Source organism: Tyto alba, unplaced genomic scaffold (genome assembly GCF_018691265.1).
Source record: "Tyto alba isolate M040663 unplaced genomic scaffold, T.alba_DEE_v4.0 Super-Scaffold_8, whole genome shotgun sequence".
Classification (NCBI taxonomy): domain Eukaryota; kingdom Metazoa; phylum Chordata; class Aves; order Strigiformes; family Tytonidae; genus Tyto; species Tyto alba.
Window position 1 is genome coordinate 3,119,968 of NW_024881329.1, and position 20,454 is coordinate 3,140,421.

The window sequence follows — 20,454 nt, forward strand, 5'->3', positions numbered from 1 at the left end:
TGGCACTGGCCATGTATTGTGTGTCCCCCCCCCGCCAAGGCTGTGCTGCCCCTGGGCAGGGGGAGCTCACCCACACCAGGAGGACTCTCGAGCCAAAAAAGCCCAGGGCAGCTGGCTGAAACAGGGCACCAGTGCACGGGCTCGGCTGAGCTGGGGGAGCTTTGCAAACCAGCTGTGATGGCAGAGTGAGAAGCCCCGGTGGGTGGGAGCAGCCAGCAGAAGGTGAGAGGGCCACAGCCTGGAGGGAGCTGACTCCAGGGGCGGAATGCCTGGCCAATGTTTCTTAAAGCTGTTACAAAAGCTTTCAGCTTTTGCCACCTAAGCCTCCGTTCCTTGGTGCCAGTGGGTTCCTGCCTCTTACAAACATGAGCAGGCACCTGTACGGGGGAGAGGAGCCGTAGGAAGGAAAGGGAAGAGTTAAGAGAATGGATCTGCCCCAGGTTTGGGTGTCTTTATACCCTTAGGAAGCACCACCCTCCGGCTCCTCTGGCAAGGGTTTGCCTCCTGGGGCTTGGGACAGCCAGGAGGTGTGCTGAGCACAGCCCCAGCCGGGCTGCGGGGAGCAGAGAGAAGGTGTGATGGGGCCTTGCGTTTATTCACAACAGAGAAACAAAGAGCAACATACAAAGAGTAAGAAGCAAAAAAGTACAGAATCATAACCATAATAATCATCATAATAATAATAATAATCATAATCATAAATACTCAAATCTATCATTCATAGATTGCAATGACAACACTGATAGCTTATTATCATTAGTATTAAGGATGGGAGGGGGAAGGGAACAGCAGGAGGGGGATCTGGGGGGCATCGTCTCCTAAGGGGCAGATGTAACGGGGATGGACGTCCAAAGAAACAAGCAGACAACGAGAAGGGCCGGGGAGGCAGCAGGGGCTGGGGACGCTGCTGCCGAGGCCGGGGCTGAGCCTGCTCCCGCCCAAGCCTCTGGCTCAGTGTTGCCGACCTGATCGCTGCCCTCGCGCCGGCCCCGCTCAGCCCCCCCAAAGGGAAGGAAGGGGCTCGGCCCCGGGGACAGGCGGAGGCTGGAGGGAAGGGCACAATGTCCCTTCTAGCCCGAAGGAAAGCTGTCCTTTCCTCTGTCCTTGGTGCGGTGGAAAGCTCAGCCATGACCACTGCTGCGACTGTCGGGCCCTCAACAGCGTGGTTGGTTCCTCCCTTGAAAGGAGAGACCTTTCCTCTCATCTGCTCACACTTCTGCCACTCTGGGTTCCTACGATTAAATGCACCCTCATCAGACCAGCACAGAAAGATGATTTTTTGGTTCCCGTGAGGCTCTGGGTTGGGTCAACAGGTTGTGAGAGCTCATAAGAAGACTTGGCTGACAGATGATGGGGAGGGCTACCAGCCAGCACATCCATCCTCGTGATAACCCACATCTCTCTGATTCATCGACAAAGCGGTCTATTAGACAGAGGCTGATTTTAAAAAAAGTCATTTAAATTAACTGTAAGCCATTCAGTGATCCTGAGCGGCACTGGCAGGAACATCTCAGGCAGGGCTGCTCCATCAAGGCATATATTCTGGATGTAGCTTTAAAATACTGCACGAGAGGGCTTCTAGTGCACATGCCCAATGTAAAGGGGAAGGATGAATGCAAAGTACATCAAAATAAGGCTGCAGAGATGGGTCATGAATGTCTCTGAACAGTTATGATCTAGTAATCTTAAAATCTACTTCTCTTTGCTCTGGTTTCGGAGGAGAGAGGGGTCCACAATGCCCAAAACCTCAAACACAGCTGAGAAGCACCCAGGTGATGGAGATGACAAAAGCAAACCACCTATCTGCCCCTGCAGACATTCAGAGTCTCATTTACAACACCTGCCCTCTCCTTCCTGACTTAATCCAGCTGCTTTTTTGCGCTTGTAACGCACCACCCTGTCAGCTAACGAGGTGAGTTACATGCGAGCTCGTTAGCTCCTCGTCCCACCACCCCACCTGGCTGTGCCGACCTGTTGGCCTCTTTTCCTTAAAGCCCTTGGGAAGTCAGCTAGCCCTGCTCTCCACTGCCCAAAGCTACGCTGAACCAGCTCCTGCCGGCAGCTTGCCTGACCTGAGCTTGGTTGAGCTGAGCCCGGAGGACTGCGGGATGGACAGGGGCTGAGCGACAGGGAGCAGAGCTCAGCAGGGGATCACCCCCGGCGTGTTTGGGAAGAGATGCCACCGCCGAGGGCAGCAGAAGGGGAAGGGACCAGCAGTACTGCTTGGGCAGGAGGCGGGCGATGCTAACCCTGGGCTCAGGGGGCTTGCTGGAGGGAGGACAAAACCTTTTTCCCTCCCTCCTTGGACTTGACATCCCTGTCCACTTAGGAGACCCTGCTGCAAGTGCAGCTCCTGGCTCACAGAGTGGACCCAAATGCTTATTAGAATCTAAAAAAGGAGCTTAGAAAAATAGTGCCCTCATCCTGTCACGGCCAGAAGGGAGAAATGTTCAGGTTGGCAACACTGAGCTGGTTTGAGGTGGTTGCTGGAGGCAATGAGGGGTGGCGGTGGGCTTTCAAGGGGGTGACTACGAGAGCTCTCGCCCTCATCAAACGCGATGTGGGGAGAGGCAGGTGGTCCCTGGCTCTCCAGCCACCCCGTCCCTCCCCGCCACACCTCGGGGAAGTAGGCAGGAGCACATGGGGTGTCCCCAGCATCTCACCAAACGGCCCCATGGAAAACCAGAGAAACTAAAGCCGGCCTGAAGAGAGCGAGGAGCCTCCGGGGAGACTTCGCCTCGACTGCAGACACAGAGGCGGTTGGGGAAGCAACCAGCTGAAGCGAGCGGCTCCTCCTTGCACGATTGCAGCTCCTCACGCCTCTGCTTTGTGTTCAGTTTTAAACCTGAGATCATTTGGTTTTTCTCGTGTGTAGTTTGATTTAAAGATAGAAACAAACGACGAGAGGAGGAACAAGGGAAAGGGAGAAAAACCGTGTGGACCCAGAAAAGAAAAAAAAACCAACACTCCAAGGATGACGGAGGACACAGACATGCACAAACAGAGACCCCTGAGGTATTAGCTTTGCAAACTAGCGCGAGACGAGGGAGAAAGCAAAGACAGCCACAGGGAGAGATGTGCTTTGCAGCGGAGGCAGTTCAGTGCCTACAGCTCCAGAAAGCAGCTTCTCTGCAAGCCTGACGTTGGGGCTTGGGGACAAGAGCTTGGCTCCCCACCGGGATCGGGGGGAAGCAGCCAAATGCTTCTGAAAATAAGCTGCTCGTGCCCCCCCCCTCCGTGTGCTTGCAGAACTTTGCGTCTGGCCAGCTTATCAGCTGCTGGAAGGAAGGGAGCTGGCCCGGAGGGGAACAGGGCCGGGGGGAGTCCTGGCACCTGCAAACACGCTCCCCATGAGTTTCTAGGATGTGAAAGCGAAGGATGGGGGAAGCCTGAAAAACCACCGCCCCCCAAAGGGAAAAAACGGTGCCCATACCTCCCCAGCAAGGTGGCTGAGGCGAGGGGGAGCCGAGGGGCTGGGGCGGGCAGGTAGGACACCCCACAACAGGAAATCCCGACCACCACCAGCCTCCCCTCCCTGCCTCCGCTGCGGCAGCCTCTGACGCCTTCCCCTTCCCCGTGCAGCTGGAGGGGACACCCAGCACCCTTCCCTCCGCTGCGGGTGACCCCCCCCTCCTCTCGCCCTCTCCAGTGAGAAGGGGCAGCCCGGGGAAGGGGGGGTGGAAGGGGGGCACGGCTGGGATGAGGTGACGGTCAGGATGGGGACAATGGCTGGGACAGGACGATGGCCGTGATGGGGGTGATGACTGGGGATGGCGATGAGGAGAAGCAGAGACCAAGGGGTGAAGAAGCGGCAGCAGCTTCCAGAAGAGAGTTTTCTGGCTCAGTTTGTATTTGACGGTTTGCTCATTCGCTTGTTCGTTTCTAGAAAAAGTGCCCAGAAGAGTTTCCTGTCCCCTGGTCGCTGTACCCGGAGGAAAGAAGGGGAAAATCTTTGTCGTCGACATGAGCTATAGAAGGAGCCACAGGCCTCAGATATTGCTTAGAAACTCGTATTTCAGATTTAAATACCATACACAGTAAAAATAGAGCTGAAAGTACCGCCCCACATTGTCTGCAAATCATTGCCAGAATGAACAGCTTCAATAAATTAAAAACAAAACAAAAAAATTGAAATATTATTTACGTCTCAATAAAAATCGCAGTAAAACCATTTACCTTTTCCTTTGTGTGTGTGTTTTTGCGTTTTTTTTTTCTTTATATTATATATAATATATATTTATATATGTATAGGGCTGCTCCAGTGCAGCATTTTTAGGGTACTTAGCCAGAGAAACACGGGGGAGCATGCTTAGTGCACCAGGGTGAGGGGAAGGGGCAGCCGTGGTCCCCCCCACAGGCGCTGCGCCCCATCCCCACAGCCAAAATCGCAACCCTTGCCCCTTCCCGCTCGAATTTTACGCCCAAATCTCGAGCGTGGGTCTCCGAGGGCTGGGACCCCCGGGGGATGGCGGGGGGGGGGGGGAAGGAGCGGGGCAGGGTGCTGAGGGGACACTAAGCATCCACCGTTATGTTTCCCGACTCTGGAAGGTCTCGTCCACCTTCGCTTCGGTTTCAGCGTGTGCGCTCCCGAAAATGCACGCGCGGGTATAAATACTCCCCCCCCCCCCCCCCCAACCCCGCCGCCCGCCTGCCCTCCCCTCTCCCCCCAGCTTAAATATCCCCCCGCCCCGACCCCGTCCCCGCTCTCCAGGCACCCCGGGTGGGTGTCAGGACACCTCGATGATCTCCATGCTGCCCGAAAAGCTGGACTGTTTGCTGATTTTGCCCAGCTCTTCCCGGGCCCTGCCCTCGGACATGGTCTCCTCGAACTCCATCTGGCAGCTCCTCCGCTTGAACTGCTTCTCGGCGCCGGCCTCCTCGTGCCAGCTGTGCCGCCCGTCCCGCGGCTCGGCCCGCGCCTTGTCCCTCAGTCTGATCTCGCAGCCGAAGGGCGGCGGGTAGGGGCCGGCGCTGGCGAACAGGCTCCCGCCGCTCCCGCCGGCGCCGCCGGCGTCCACGCCGAAGTACCAGCCCGCCTCGTTGGAGGGAGTGCCGGGGGACTCCAGGTGCACACCACCCCAGGCGGCACCGGGAGCGGCGGCCGGCTGCCCCAGCCGCGGCGGCAACCCGTCCTCGGCACCGGGGCTCTTGTGCGCGGCGCAGGGGCCCCCGGCGTTGAGGCTGAGCCCGTGGGCCGGCGAGCCGGCCGGGTGCCGGTGCTTCCGCCGCTGCCTCACCTTGGCCTCCAGCAGCAGGTCGGGCGCGCTCGGCCGGTCGGGGCTCTCCGCCCCCGGGGAGAAGGGGCCGAGGCTGCCGGGGCCCGAGGGGCTGTCCAGCTTGCAGAGTTTGGGGGTGTCCCCGGGGCCGGGGGGACCGGGAGGGTCCTGCCGCAGGCCGGGGGAGTAGGCGGACTTGATGTCCAGGGAGAAGGAGCGTTTCAGGCGGTTGGTGTCCTGGATGCGCTCGGAGGAGAGGTGCAAGCCGTTGAGCCCCTGCTGCAGGGTGGTGGGCGACAGGACCTTCGGGGTCCCGCCTTGCCGCTCGGGGTCTCCGTGGGGGGACGCCGAGCCGGCGCCTCTCGGCACCTCCTCGGCCTTCTCTGAGGTAGGTGGTGGGGGATGCCGGCTGCCCTCAGCCGCCTCTGCCGGGTCCTGCTGGGCGTCCCCCTCGCCCCGGTCGCCCTTGGACTTCAGGGCCTTGAGGAGCTTCAGGCTCCTCTCATACTCCAGGAGCTGGCCTAGGAAGTTGAAGTTGGGCGAGATGGACGGGCGACGGTCCTTAACGAACCTGCCAAGAGGCACAGACAGCCCCGGTTGGTGCTCGGTCCTCCAGCGGGTCACCCCTCCTCTCTCAGCCTCTTTGGGGAGAAGAGGCATCGTCCAGGACCTTCTGACCAGGCCCTCCAAAGAAATGGGTCTTGGGGAACTGTGGGACCTCAGGATGCCCCAGAGGTAGAGCTGGGACTGCCTCCCCGCTCCGTTTTACTGCTCCCAACCATTCCCCGTTGCATGCGCTTTATGAAGGGCGCTTTGGTTTCACTGGGACTCAGCCAAGGCAAGACGGAGCTTCGGGGAGCTCTCACCCTCTCCTGCTGGGCTCAGCCTGCTTTCCTTCCCTGGAGTGAAGCAGACTGGCATAACCCCTCCCTGCCCTCCGGGGAAAACTCACCTGTAAGCATCATCTGACGACATACCCATAGTCTTCATGATGTAGGCGATGGCGATGGTGGCCGACCGTGAGATCCCAGCCAAGCAGTGCACAATCACCTGGCAGCTCGACACCTTGGCCTTGTCTGGAGCATGGTAGAAGAAACAGAGAGAATAGCGTTGATGCTGTCAGAGATGGTGAGCAAAATGACCCTAGCCTCCCTCCCCAACCCACCACCCCTTTGCCTGAAAGGACAAGGGTGGCTGGGAGTAAGACCATGGAGGACAGAAGAAGAGTTCAGGTTCTGAAAGCTGAGAACTGGAGGGTCTGCAACCGTTGTAATGAAAGCTCACCAATGAATTCAATGGACTTGTCCAGCCAGGGAAGGAGCTTCTCACAGTAGTTGTCATTGACAGGAATGCGCATGAAGTGACTATCACAGATGAAGTCTGGCTTGGGACAGGAGTTGCTGGCGTTGAGGACATAGCTTATCCCGTTCTGCGTCATCAAGTCCTGGTGGGAAAGAAGCAATCGAATGATCAGCTGAGTTCGGCCAGCACCGAGCGCTGGAGATCTGCCCTGCCATGCACTCCCTGCCTTTTCCCATCCTAGTATTTTCTCCTGTTGGTCTCCCACTGCTGCCTTGGCCTACTTGATGGTAGTACAGCAGAGACCAGCTAAGAAGGTTGTGTCAAGTTAGATGACACAGATTTGAACCTCAGCAGATCCTTACTTTGGTCTGAGTAAAAGCAACACCAGACACCTGGGAGTGGGGGTCCCAGGGGAGAAAACTCAAGAACACCAGTATGAGAGGAATAGGAAAATACAAGAAAGAAAACCGGCAAAAAATCTAGCTGGAAGCTTTGAAAGTATCAGCTGAGGGAGAGAGGAGGCATCTCACCAACACAGCGGGGCGAGTCATTGGCAGCACCCTATGTCAACCAATGTCAACCCATGTCTTTGCTCCCACACACCTCAGAAAAGCACAGGGAGTTCTCACAGATCTGTTAGTTGGTCGTGTGTTGGGACATAGGCAGGTGGTGAAGGGAACCATCTCTTGGCTCTTTCTGACACTGCAGTGAACCTGCACTGGTTTTCTGTGACTTTTCTGCTTTGGCCACTCAACGACCACCATCACTGCCCGTATCTCTGACTCAATAAAATGCAATGGCACAAGGGAGACCTTAGGTAAACAGGGTCTGATGAAAAACTGCAATGCGGGGCTGAAGTTTGACCCGTGGGCCATCTCTCAGGGAACTGGCTTGCTGGGTGCGTACTGCTGCATCCGCACCAACTTCCATGCCTTCCCTCCCAGGGCTACGGCCAGCTTCACCTATATGCGATCCTAACACCAGATTTATGGCTAATCTGAACCCTGCCTCCTTCCCTGCCCCATCAGATTAGGTATCACTGGTACAACTGGGGGCAGGTTGCTTATAAAAAGTGGGGGGACGTCTGTGCCAGCTGATGGGTCCCAGTGACTGGTCTGCACTATTCCAGGGAAGATGCAGAATTAAATGAGAGGAGAAAACACGGAGATAAAAGAATCCTTCCACACGTCAGAGTGCGTGGAGCGGCCATGTGGGATCTCTCCTTTGCAACACGCTGGAGAAGAGAAGCATCACCCATGCATGGCCTCCACACTTGACCTCACTCTGCTGTCTACGACTAGAGCATCTTCTGGCCACCTCGCGGGGATGGCAGAAAACACAGCTCCAAAGGATGAACAAAACCCTCCGAGGAGGCGGGGAGGGAAGGAAACCATCAATTTCCCCGCCTGACATTGGCTCCTCGGGAGACTGCACTGGGATTTCAGCCCTGGCTCCCCAGCGGCCGGGTCCTGCCTGCCCCAGGAGGCTCTGCAGAGCCCGGCCTCGGCTTGGTGGAGCCAGCCCAGCTCCCGGACTCACATTCTTGGCATTTTTCTCTTTCATTTCCTTCTACTCCCTGTATATAATTTCTCTCTCTCTCCTTTCTGTCTCCAACCCCCCTCCAGCGTCGTGGTCCCTCTCCCCCCTTCCCTGCTCCGGACGAGGACGCCCGGCTGGCTCCCTCCTGCCTGCGGTGGGCAGGCGCCCGGCGGCATTTTAACTGCAATTCCTCTTTCTTTCTTCTCGCTGTTATTTTTCCTTTAAACAAAATTCCTTTCCTGGCATGACATCACAGCACAGCCCTTCCAGCACCTTTAAAAGGACACTGTCCCTCTTTCCTCCTCTCTCCTCACAGCAAAGTTTTGCTCCTTTTCGGGCCTCCTGAAGAAGCCCCTGCCCCTGGCCAGAGCTGCCCTGTTCCCTGTGCAATACCCCAGCTCACTCCCACTCTCTCTGGCTCCCAAAGGGATCACAGGGCTGCTGGAATTGGTGTTATCTGGCTGGCGCGGCGGGTGAGGGCAAAGCTGGCTCCTGTCCCACATCTCCCTCCAGCTGTGGTAACTCCCCCTCCAAGCCCAGGGGCTTTCCCAGCCGTGCTCCTCCCGCCCCCTGAGTTTGCTACGGGCGCTTGGGAAGAGTTTGACCACCCCAAAGCTCATCAATATGAGATGACTCATCCTGCGACCACCCTCCTTAGTTCTGCCGGGATTTGCCTACGCACTCCCTGCCTTCAGCCTCCTCGTAGGGTCAGACCAACCACGCATGGTCCTCCCACCGGGCAGGAGAAGAGTCCTTAACGCCCTCACCCCTCTGCGTGGCTGGGGTCCCAGATGGGACAGGGCCGTACCTTGTTTAGGACGTCTTTCTGGGAGCCCAGGTAGAGATGCGGCAGGATGCGCGTGGGGCCAACATTGGCCACGGGCAAGCATGGCTGAGAGATGCTCATTGGCAGGATGGCAGCTGGCTTCCCCTCGCAGAGCCCTGGGAAGCAGGACGAGAAGGTGGCAAAGCCTCCTGCAGAGAAAATGAGGACATTGAGCTTGTAGCAGCAAGGCCGAGACCATCAGTACCTGGCAGCCTGAGGCCCGGGCTGGGGACAAAGCGGTGATAACACTAAGAACAGAGCCTTGAGGAGCAAAAAGCCACCAGCCATCGCTAACCAGTGCAGACGTGATGGCTGCACCACACACATGGAGAAAGGAATGGAGACCCAGCTCCGATTTTTCCTGCCACAGCTGGATATTAACGCACACGTGAGGCATCCCGCACGCTGTCCCGCGTTTCGCCGCTTCACTCAGACAAGCAACAGGGAGAGAAAGTCCTTTTCTTGGCTGCCCACTACTCTTGAGGACAACCAAGGTCACTTTTTGATAGCAAAACCCGCCAGGGCAGGATGACAACAAGCAAGCCCGCCGAGGCGCAAAGCTCCACGGGTTGAGGAGGTCAGCCCAAACCTTGCCGCGACAGCTACACTTACACATTTCGGTTTCTGAGAGATGCCCCCTCTGCCCAGCCCTGCTGAGCCCATGATTTCTGCCACATCGGTACCTGCAGGCCACTGCCGTTTGTCACGCTCTGACCTTACTGAATGTGACAGCAAGCAGCGCCCAATTTACCACGCCAAGCTGTTGGGCAGTCATACCCAGCTTCAGCATCTCGAAGCCCGATATTGAGAGAAAAACCCCAGCTGGGGTCACGGTAGGTGGCATCTGACAGCCAGAGCTATCGCCACGGTGTCTGGCACGGTCAAAAGCATGGTCTAAGTGTGAAGGAGTCTGCCTGGAAGCCAGTCCCCAGCTCAAGGGGCAAGAACACTGATCTGAGCAGGGCAGCAAGCGTTGCCCTGCCTGCACGGTGGGCAGCTCGGGGAGCTGGAAAACCCCCAGTGCTGCTGCGCGTCCTGCACGGTTGCGTAAGGCCACGGGTGATCCTGATTTGCTCTTGCTCACTGATCCCGCTCTCTGAGGTAGAGCTGGGTCTGGCTAGTGGTGGCCCAAGCTCACTCCTCCCCAGCTGAGGACATCGGGGTGGCAGCTTGGTGCAACAGAGAGGACCTCGGGTTGTATCAGCCCAACCAGTCTCCCCTGAGGTCTTCCCAGTCACACAAATGAGCAGATGTAGCTTGACATCACCCAAAGGGCAGAGAAGACTTGAGGGCTTGCTCGCCTTTGACTGCCAGAGGGACTGGGATGCCTCTATGAGATCCTTCTGAAAGTCCAAGTCTCTGGACTCAGCACCGTTGGAAACCCTGGCCCACCTCCACAGCTAAACAAGAACTTTTAATGAGCCTTTGGTAATGACCGTTCCATTCAGTCTCTCTCTCCTTCAGAAGCAGGGCAGCCTTGGCACGTTCTCAATTTACCTTCTCCAGCCCCTTGCCAGCCTTTCTGCTGATACTCCTGGAGCACCTTCCTAGCTGCTGGTGTGGCACCCAGGCTCTGGTGGGGTATGACTGGTGCTGCAGACAACCCACCCCGCGTGTTTGGGAGGTAAAGGTGATGGAGAAGCGAGAGCAGCGCACAAAATCATGCTCATACCACCTGGGAACATCCAAGGTCCTCCATCACCCTCCATCTGAGCAACGCCTGGTGTCAGCTCCCACTGCCCCAAGAGGAAGGTGCCCTCCAACCAACCTCTTTGCCCCCCTAACAAAGCAGCTAACAGCTCCCAGCTTCAAAACCTGGCCAAGCTGGGAAGGGTAGAGTTAAAGCACCTTATCTTCCCCAGCACTTCCTTTTCTCTGGCTCCCTCCAAAGTGACATCACCTCTCAATTGGGACATTAAATCAGAGGGAAAGCAGGAGGCCCAGCGCAGGTGCAGTGCAGCTCCGGTTACTGCTCATCCCTGCGCTGCGTCCCCATTGCCAAGGAGAGTAAATCACTGGCCAGAGCCCTGCCTGGACACGCGTGACCTCCCTGCTCTGCCCCACGTTTGAGCACATGCCGCCGATGCCTGGGGGATGCTCGAGCAGAAACCCTGCGGGGAAGGTTTCCTTCAACTGCCCCAGGGAAACCCGCAGCACGCACGGTGGAGCGGGGCGCAGATCTGACCCCTGGACTCATGTAAAAACAACATGGGAATCCTTCTGACAGAACCCAGCGTGTTTTTGGGGAGCAGGGTGCACACAAGTGCAGCCCCAGGGATCGGTGCCTGCTCCGGTCCCCAGCCTCTCGTGCTCACCATCAAGAGCTGCCTGGGGCCGTGTACGGCTTCGGATTATCGCTCTTTAAAAGCCGGGAGCGTGGGGTGATCTCACAGCTAAAGCAGGTCGGGGCATGCCGCTCTCTCCCCCTCGCCTGCCTCCGCCCGGCAGCAGATCCTCTGCCAGCCCTGCCCGGGGAAGTCCAGGCAGGGGCCGAGGGTCTGTGAAGCAGGCGGGGACGTTTGCAGAGAGCGGCGGCAGCCCCCTTGGCTGCGGTGCCCACCCCGGCACGCTGCCAGCACCCGGAGGATGCCGGCACCCAAAAAGATGCCCATAGCTTGCCCTCTTGTCCCAGGCAAAGCCTCAACCTCGTGTCTGGCAGCCCGGGCGTGCTCCCATCCCGCCTGTCCTCATTTCCTCATGCTTGCAGCTGTTGAGGGCAGCCTGGGCTTGGGGGAAACCCTAGAGATGGGGCCGGGTATCCGCCACCATCCCAACCTCGAAGCAACGCTCATCCCACCCCCGCCGGCTGCTCTAGCATGCCTTTCATTTTTAGAAAGCGAAGCAGCTCTTCAAAACAATCCCAAAGGCAGTGAATGTCCCTGGCTGGGCTCCAACCGATACCTGGGCTTTCCCCCCTCTGTACCCCAGGCCATGGATCGCAGCTTTTGCTGGGAGAGAGCAGCAGAGCCCCACGAGATGAGGAGCCAGGGCAGCACTGGGTCTTTCCAGTCTTTCCTCTTCTATTTGCGGTGCTGGTGCCGGGACCACCCTTGGCACACGGGGATTTAAGATCAGGAAGGATTTTTATCTGACATGGAGTGCGGGGTGCTTGGGGAATCTCTGGTTTCTTCCTGATGTTCCCCCCAAGCCTGGCAAGGGCTTGCTGGGGAGGAGCTGGTCCCTGCGCAGCACGGCCCCGTGAGCTGCTCATGGCTCCAGCACTCCCAAGGGCTCTCAAAACCATTCCCTGGAAAACCCAGTGTCTTCCTGCCTCCTGCAATCCCCTGCAGCAGAGGTGAGGCCCAGGAGGAGAGGGGTATGTTTGACCACAGGGAATCAGCCCAGAAGTGGGGACACCTTCACTGCTTCTGCTGAAGATGGAGGAGCCGAGAACCAGCATCAGGCAGGTCTGTGGGAGGGCTGGGGGGGTGAAAATCACCCCCCAACTTTGAGGGGGTTCATTCAGCAATGCCACCGGAGACATAAAACCCCTTAGCAGTGTCCAGCTCAAGGTGGGGCTGAAGAGAAACACAGCTTTTGGGAGGAGAGTGCTGTCACCCCCCACAAAGAGGGAAACTGAGGCACGGGGTGCTGGAGCAACTTAATGCCAGAAGAGTGCAACAACTGAAACCCTGTTTCTCCCCCCATCCCGGGCTTTGCTCATGGTGTGCTGACCACCTTTCCACCTCCTGCTGCGGAGACCCCTTGGGCCAGCCCCCAGCCCTGCTCTTCATGGCCCTGGTGGCAAACAGAAGGGGAAAAACCCCACCACTTCTCCCCTACTCCCATCTTCGCCAGGCCCTCCCCTCTGCATGTTTTCCAGCTGAACATCTATGACAACACCTCCCAGTGAAACTGGATTTGTTGGGAGAACAGATGCTGCAGAGGGAAGGCAGCCAGACCAGGAATCCTTCCTGAGCCTGTTCATCAGCCCGCGGGGAGATGCCAGTAGCATCTCTGAATAAGCCCCTGTGGCAGCAGCACTGCTGCATCTGTTGGGGAGCCCTCTGACTTCCCCAGTCTCCTTTTACACCAGGGGCTGTGTAAGACCCTGAGGTGGCTATAACCAAAATAAACAAAAAGCCCCAGTGCTGGCGCTGAGCTGATGGGCACGGAAGGAGATCATCAGCTTGAAGGAGAGAGGTGTTGGACTGCTGAGCTGGGACCCTGCCACACCTGGGGACCCCTCCGCTGCCTTGGCTGTCACCTTCAGGTGGTCTCTGGGGACATCCAGATCACGGTTGGGACACTGACGACAGCTCAGGCATTGCCCATCGCCTGCAAGTTGCCCTGTTCCCCTCTCTGCCAAGGCAGGGCAGCAGTGGTGGTGCAGGGAGGGTGACACAGAAGGTGACAAAGTCCTGGCTAGGGACAGGGATGTGGTGTGGCATTGTTTTCCTCCTGGTGATAAGCCCCAGGTTTGGGGATTTAAAATCTGATGAGCTGCGTGGGATGTGAGGGGAGATGCTATTGGGGATGAAATCACTCTTTGGGAGAGCCACTTGCCTCCTGAACACCCCCGGCCCCATGAATCTCCTAAATGCCTCCCCCCGCCACGACACACCGAGCAGCAGGGACATGTCCTGTTCACCAGCCTCCCATGTGCATGGTGGTCCACATCCAACCCAAAGCCCCCCGGCAGGAAAGAGGGAAGAAGAGGTGACACGTCACCCCGCCGTGCCATCAGTCTGCGGCAGCAAGGCGGAGGGGAACAGGCACAGCTGGACCTGCAAACCCTCCCTGCGTCTGCAGCCGCCGCACCCCCACCTCCTCACCCCCAGCTCTCGCACCAGGAGCTGGCAGGAGACCTACGGGCGGTGTTAAAGAGGTGGTTTATAGCCCACCTTCATTGCTCCTGGGAGTGTTAAAGAGCAGCAGCCGGAGCTGATCAGAGACCGGTTCCCCGTGCAGGTGCTGGAGCTTTTGCAGCAGCCGGCAGCCCCACCGGTGGGTTTTACGCCCGTGCTGGAGACCCTCTGCCCCTGCCAAGGTTCCTGGTGGCCGAGGGGGCTGAGAGAGGCCTGGCTCTGCCCAGCTCTCATTAAGATGCCTGCGGTGGCTGAGAGCCGCTGCCAGGGCGGCACGTGGCGAGGGGCAGCGGGGCATGCAAGCGAGCACGCGCCTTCGGCTGCCGCTGGAGCAGCCGCCACGGCTCCCCCACTGCTGTGCCGGCTCAGTGGCCAGGATGGTGCCTGGATGCCTCCCCACCAGCCCAGCCCCCTGGGGACACGCTGCTCCCACTATCCCGACACGTCCGTCCCCCCAGCGTTAATCCACCTGGTTGAACAGCGGCATGGGAGGAGATGATGAGAGCCGGGGTGGGGGGGACCTGCAAAATGCCAGGGCAGGGCAGCGAGCCCGAGCATCTCTGCGGCAGGTTGAATTGAAGGAAGGAAAGCAGAGGGGGGCAGGCACACCACACACCAACCCCCAGAGCTGCAGGGAAAATCCCTCTTTGTGAAGCGCCGTCTCCCTGGCTCTCGGGCTGGGTTGGTGCCGGCAGCTAAGCCGGGCGGCGTGAGGAAACGCTGCTTATTGCCACCCTTACTCACCACGCTCCGGGAAGCTCCGGGGCTTTGTCAGCACTTCCCGCTGCCTGGGACATTTCTGAGTTTTCTCCCACACCTCCCATCCTCGCCGCTCCCCGCTTGGCACTGCAGCCCCCTTTGCTTTTCCCCAGCGATGCCCGATGCTTGCGCGCCTGAAATCCCGGTGCTCCACAGCCTGGCCAACTCGCCCTCTCCTCTCCTGGCTGATGCTCTTTCACTTCCACCCATCTCAGCGCCTTAGAGGGAGATGTCTGGTGCTTGCCCAGTCCCCTGTCCCCCCCCACCCTCCCCTGCCCAGTCTCTGTGCTCTCCCCCAGTCCAGGTTACACCTTCCCTTCACTTCGCACCAAATTTCATCACCCCACTGCTGGCTCTTTTTTTTTTTTTTTCCTCTAAGCAGTGGGGATGAGAAAGCCGATGAATCAGCCCTGTTATGGATTCACGTGAATTCCCCGTTTCCCCAACAGTCACCCCGAGCAATCTCTGCCCATCTGCTGCTAAATCACCCCGCTGCCTCCCGACCCGTGCCAGCCCACCCTGGCCTTGAAGCCCGGTCCCAGACCCCCCTCCCATTCTCCCAAATGAGTGGAAAAATGTCCACAAAGAAAAAAAGGAAAAGCGGCAGAAAGGGAGCCCTCCACCCACACAACCACAGACACGTTCCCGAGCTGCTGGGCTTGCTTTTCCTCCGGTGACTGTGCCTGCTTCGGACCAGCCTTACTCGTTCTAAGTAAAGAAAAATGTGTCATTTCCAGGAGTGACTTATTACTAATGACACCATCACTGGGTTATGTGCTTCATGCCACAAAAACCTGTCAAGCACTTTTAGCAGGCTCCCATTTTAAGTGGTGATGGAGGGGAAGTTTCTTGATTCAACCCTTCGGTAATCTAGGTCATTCCAGGCTCGGCATATTTTTAAGTTGCTCCGCTTAATATCCCCTTCCTCCGCTTGCCCTTCACCCTGGCGCCGGGGGGTGGAAACACTGCAACCCCCCTTTCTGAAAGAAACCCCCCCCGAAGATGGGCAGGCACCAACCGCGCCGGGGAAGCGAAATGGCTCCGGGGGGGGCAGCTCCCGGCCGATCCTTCCTCACCCCCCCCCCCCCCCCTTTTGCCGGGGACCCCTCGAAAAAGCAGAGATGCTGGCGGCAGAGCCCGCCTTGGCTTCCTTCCTCCCTCCCTCCTCCTCCTCCGCTCCATCCGCGCCCTCGCCGAGCTTGCCTGGATGGAGGGGGGTTCAGGGGACCCCGGGGTCCGTGTCCCCCCCCTCCCCCGGGCCAAGGCAGCCTCACCGGTCCCCGCTCCAGCCGGGAGAGCTGCCCGCAGCCCCTCCCCGCCGGAGGGAGCTCCGCGCAGCTCCGACCCCCGCAAACGCTTCCACGCACTGCCCGTGGCTGGCGGCTGGCGACCACCACCCCCCCCCCCCCCGGCACGTTCGCCTCCATCGCCCCGCTCCCCGTCCATCTCCGGCCCCCGGGCGCGGTGGGGCAGCCCCCTCTTCCCCCTCCGGCCCCGTCGGAAGGGAAGGAGCCGGCCGGCTGACAAACCTCTCCTGTCCCTGCTCTCCTTCAGCCTCCGAACCCTTGTTTTCAGCTTCATCCGCCCTTCGCGCGTGTCTGTCCAGAACCGGTCCTCGGAGGGAGCGATCATCACATCCACGGGCATCCACGACCCCCCGGCTTCGCAAACCCCACGGCTGCCGGGCCAACAAAACGCTAAAAAAAGCACCCACCCCCCGCCGCCCTGCGGCAGAGCACCGCCAGCCCCCCCCCCCTCCCCTTCCTCGGCTCCAGCCTTCAGGCTGAAAACATAAAAAGCATTAAAAAGCAATCGAGCGGGGGGTGGGGGGGCCGCCGTAGCCCCCTTTCCCCGGTCACCCTCCTCCTCCTCGCCTCCCTCTCCAGCCTGACTGAGCCCAGCCCGTGGGGCAGAGCCCTGCTGAGCCATCCGCCGCCGCGCTCCCTGCTAACGGGTCAGGCACGCCGCCGCATTCCTTACTCAGCACACAGCCACGCGGGAACGCGCCGGGCCCGGCACGGGCCTCGCTCCCCACTTAAAGGCGCAATCGCGATTTTCTCGGCTGCCCGAAACCCTCCCCCCCCCCCCGCCCCCCCCAATATTCCCCCAACACCCCAATATTCCCCTTCAGCCAGCAGCCGCGGCAGGAGATGGATGCCTGCACCACGCGGGATCGGGCCCCGTGGAGTTAATGCGGGGCTTGGCGGGAGGAAGGCAATGCCCACACCTCATTTTAGCACCAGCCACGGCAGCGTGAGGTCGAACCCCCAGTGCCGAAAGGGACGCGGCCCCGCTCCCCGCTGTCCCCCCCTGCACTGGTGACCGGCACCCCACGGCTGCGCCCCATCCCGCCCCCCTCCCCACAGCTGCCCTCGGCAGGACACACGTGTATCCCCCCCCAGGGTGGAACCCTGAACCCCCAGGCCGGGAGGGGCAGTGCCACGATCTCCCGAGGCGGGGGGAAACTGAGGCACGAAAGATTAAATAACTTCTCCGGGATCCTCCGCTTCAGGGGGCCCCCCCGACAGCGGGTCCCTAACCACCAGCTCATCTTTTTTCTTGATGTCTCCGCCGAGAGCATCACCCAGGAGGGATGCTCATCCTGGCGCGGTTTCAAACAGCTGGAGGAGAACGGGCCCCAACAGCTGGCGGGGAAAGGGGCTGGCGCTGGGCTGCTCACACCTGCGCGCCGCCGCATCAGAGGGAATTTATCTGCCTGGCCCCCGCGGAGCAGGACTGGGGGCTGGAGGAGAGACCCTCCGCTAAAGCCCACTCACGTGCAAAAGCCCAGCGAGAGGGGACACGTAGGAACGGGCTTTCCCAGTCCCGCCAGGGTCTGGCCATCAGCGCTGGCTTCAGAAGCAGGTGGGGGCAGATGTGTTTTCTCCTTTGCATTTGTCTTGGGGGAGAGAATTATATGTCCCCCGCTTTCCTACCCGCAGGACTCTTTAATACGTCTCCACACAGCTCCTTACGAGTTTATTGGTCTGAGCCCAGGCCTCCAGAAAATCATTCAGGATTATAGTAAGCGGAGGAGCAAGGGAAGGGGAGGGGTGGGGGGGGTGGGCATGCATTGTGCCTTTGAAAATCTGAAGCTTTACAGGCTGAAAAACCCCAGGCTGAGCCATATGTGAGTGACTTCAGTGTTTTTCCTTTGAATGACATCACATGAGATGAGGTCATTGGCATTAACTAAGTGCTCTCCCCTCCCCCCTACCCCGAGCAGAGCCAGCCTCCTAACGAGCCTTGTTGTTGTAACAAATATGGTTTGATTATTATCAGATGTGGGTCAGAGGTTGGATAAAATTCAAAGCGTGCTCCAACTAGGCTGGAAGAGAGAGGGAGCAGCTTTATGCCCAAGAGCCGCGCTCGGGAAGCGGCTCCCACAGCAGCTCCCTGGGGAGGGGGGGTCGTGGTCCCCACATTTGCCACCTCCGTCCCTACGAGGGAGGACGTGATGCTGGTGGCCAGTGCCAACGGCTCCTGGCAATGGAGATGCCTCCACCTCCCGCCAGCGGTGCTCTACCCGCGCTGGCAAGGCGATTCGGCTGCGACCCGCTGCGGCTGGGGCTCCGCTGGGGTGGAAACCATCACTGGGTGGTGCTGGGGTGGAAACCATCACTGGGTGGTGCTGGGGTGGAAACCATCACTGGGTGATGCTGGGGTGGAAACCATCACTGGGTGATGCTGGGGTGGAAACCATCACTGGGTGGTGCTGGGGCAGCGGCTGGCCGGCCGCTCTGTGCCAGCCGAGGGGGATGCTGCAGGAAGCACGTGGTGAATTAGGGGGTGCAACCATCAACCTGCCCTCGACCCAGCGGTGCACATGCACGCGTTTGCCTTCCCCCGCTGCCCTCCGGTTGCCTGACTCCCTCAGGCTTGCAAGAGCCCTCGACACGAGTTATTGTGGCATTGGCAGGATGTGTTCAGCCCGAGTTTTCAGTGCAGGGCTGCTGGGAGCCCCAGCTGGGGAGCTGGGCACGACACCACCAAGCAGCCCTCGGCGTAGGAGGCTCACCGGTGTCCCACATCCCTCTGCCCCTCAGCAAAAGGCAAGTGAGCACAGGTACTCAGCAACCCCCTTCCTTGGGGAAGCCACATGGAGATGCCACCTGCAGCCACCGTTTCTCAGGCAGCATCCTCTTCCTCTCTCCCTCCCCACCTTCTTCACCCCTTTGCCAGGACCAGGGTAGGGATTGGGAGCTGGTGCTGGGGCAGGGGGGAAGCTGACAAGTAGAGAGATGAAAGGCAACATCCATAATGTATCCAGAAACACATCCCACATATCAGCTGCTGCCCCTCAACCCCTTTCCCCAGGTGCTTCTCCTTGCCAGGCCCCTCCCCCCCTGCCTCCAGCCCCTATTTAGGAGACAGAGGTGCATCACCTGGGGAGCAATGCTCAGCCCCCGCTTCACCCACCACCACCGCACTCACCAGAAGAACATCTGCTGCAACGGGTCAGAGACACTCATGCAACCTGCCTGCAAGAGCAGGGAGCAGAACGAGCCCCTGCTCAGCACCTCCAGACCCAGTGTGACAGCACCTATAGCCTGGCACGAGCCCAGCTGGGCAGCGGCCAGAGGTTTCTCTCTCCACCCAGCGCAAGGACCTTATAATATTTGCCAGCGCTGACCTTCCACAAGTGTGCGGCTCAGGCCCAGGGCAAGGGGGAGGCAGATGAGGGGAGGCAAGTTTCTCAAAAGGAAGGAAACCATGACTGGGCAGCGGGTCCTGCCCATCAGGATCCTTTACTGGGGAAGTTGCCTTCCTCCCGTTGGCTTTTCAGAAATGAAAAATTAAATTACACGGCGGTTTTGTAAGTCTTGGCAACCAGAGGGCTGCTCTTCCCTAAGCCCCTTCTCCTCCGTGACTCTGCTTTCAGCCCTTTTGCTTGCCTTTTCTGGGTCCGATGGTTAAAAACGCAGCCGGAGGGGGAGGGGAAGCTCTTTGGGGTAATTATAGAATTGGGAAAACAAGTTGTCTGACGACAGCGTTGCTAAACAGAGAGGTTTAGAGCATAGGTCTGGAATACAATCAGCTTGCACATACGTGACCTGGCTTAACCCCTCCCAGGGATGCAGCCGCTGGTCCCGCCGGGGCCAAAACCCTCCCAGGCATCTCCCGGTCGTGGCAGAGGGTGGGAAAGGGGGCACCCTACCCCGATGCTGCACCTCAGGCTGCGAGACTGGGAGCACTCCCTCGGGCCACTGCCGGGCTGGGTGGCCGGGGCTGGATGCCAGCACCCACTGGATGGGGGCTAGAGGGTGAGAAAACAAGGTCCTGCCCTGGCCAAAGTGGTGCCAGATGGATTTGCTGCAGGAAAGAAAGTAACTCCTCTAGTGCCACTGCTCTGGGGAAGTTTTGTGCTAGAGGGTGGGAGGCTCAGAGAGTTATCTAAACCTCCAGAACTGTAAAAAACGCAAACCTTGGTGTTACCATTTGATTTTTTAAAGAAGCACCTCTCCCACTAGGCTGGCAATAGTGCCCTACCTCCAGCCCTCTGGACAGTCAAAAGAAAAGCATCACTGCGGGTAATCCCCCTGCGCCCCACCTCCTGTGGCCTGTGAAAAGCTGGGCGTAACCCCCTCCGTAGCACTTCCTACCCTTCCTCTATTCCCGAGCACCACGTGGGCAGGTTGTAGATGAAGAACAACCAGGATCCCCATTCACATTATTTGCAAAGCTGGTTCTTCAAAACTCCCGAGTTTGGGAGAAGCAAGAAATTGAGAGTCCCCCGTGAGCGCCCTTTCCCATCTCATCCCACCCCTGCGCCCTCCCTCTTCATACCCGCGCTCCTGCCCGCCCAGGATCTGCCTTTCGGCTCATCGCAGTACGCTGTGGGATGGAGAGGTCCACGGGTGGGCAGAGGTGCTTGTGGGAGGCTCAGACGCAGTAACTAGGCTTTTGAAGAAAACCTTGTGGGTATATCTGATGGCTTCAGGCCAATAAATCCACAAGCGCTCTTAAGACCTTGCGGCCTGAGGGTACCTGGAGCAGCCCTAAC

General features: G+C 58.9%; 1 protein-coding gene across 8 annotated transcripts in view; it reads right to left on the reverse strand.

Moving 5' to 3' along the window:
* Window positions 1-4,676: 4,676 nt before the first annotated feature.
* The window catches only part of DUSP8 (dual specificity phosphatase 8), a 42,175-nt gene continuing 26,397 nt past the window's right edge, over window positions 4,677-20,454 (reverse strand). For 7 of the 8 annotated variants that reach the window (XM_042785133.1, XM_042785134.1, XM_042785137.1 and 4 more), the window contains exons 4-7: window positions 8,866-9,032; window positions 6,501-6,660; window positions 6,169-6,292; window positions 4,677-5,787 (exon numbers count right to left, since the gene is read on the reverse strand). In XM_042785133.1, coding sequence (XP_042641067.1) covers window positions 4,728-5,787; window positions 6,169-6,292; window positions 6,501-6,660; window positions 8,866-9,032 — 1,511 coding nt within the window. In that variant the 3' untranslated portion in view covers window positions 4,677-4,727. Of the gene's footprint in view, window positions 5,788-6,168; window positions 6,293-6,500; window positions 6,661-8,865; window positions 9,033-15,979; window positions 16,169-20,454 lie in introns of those variants that run through there. The other variant, XM_042785132.1, reaches the window with a different exon arrangement.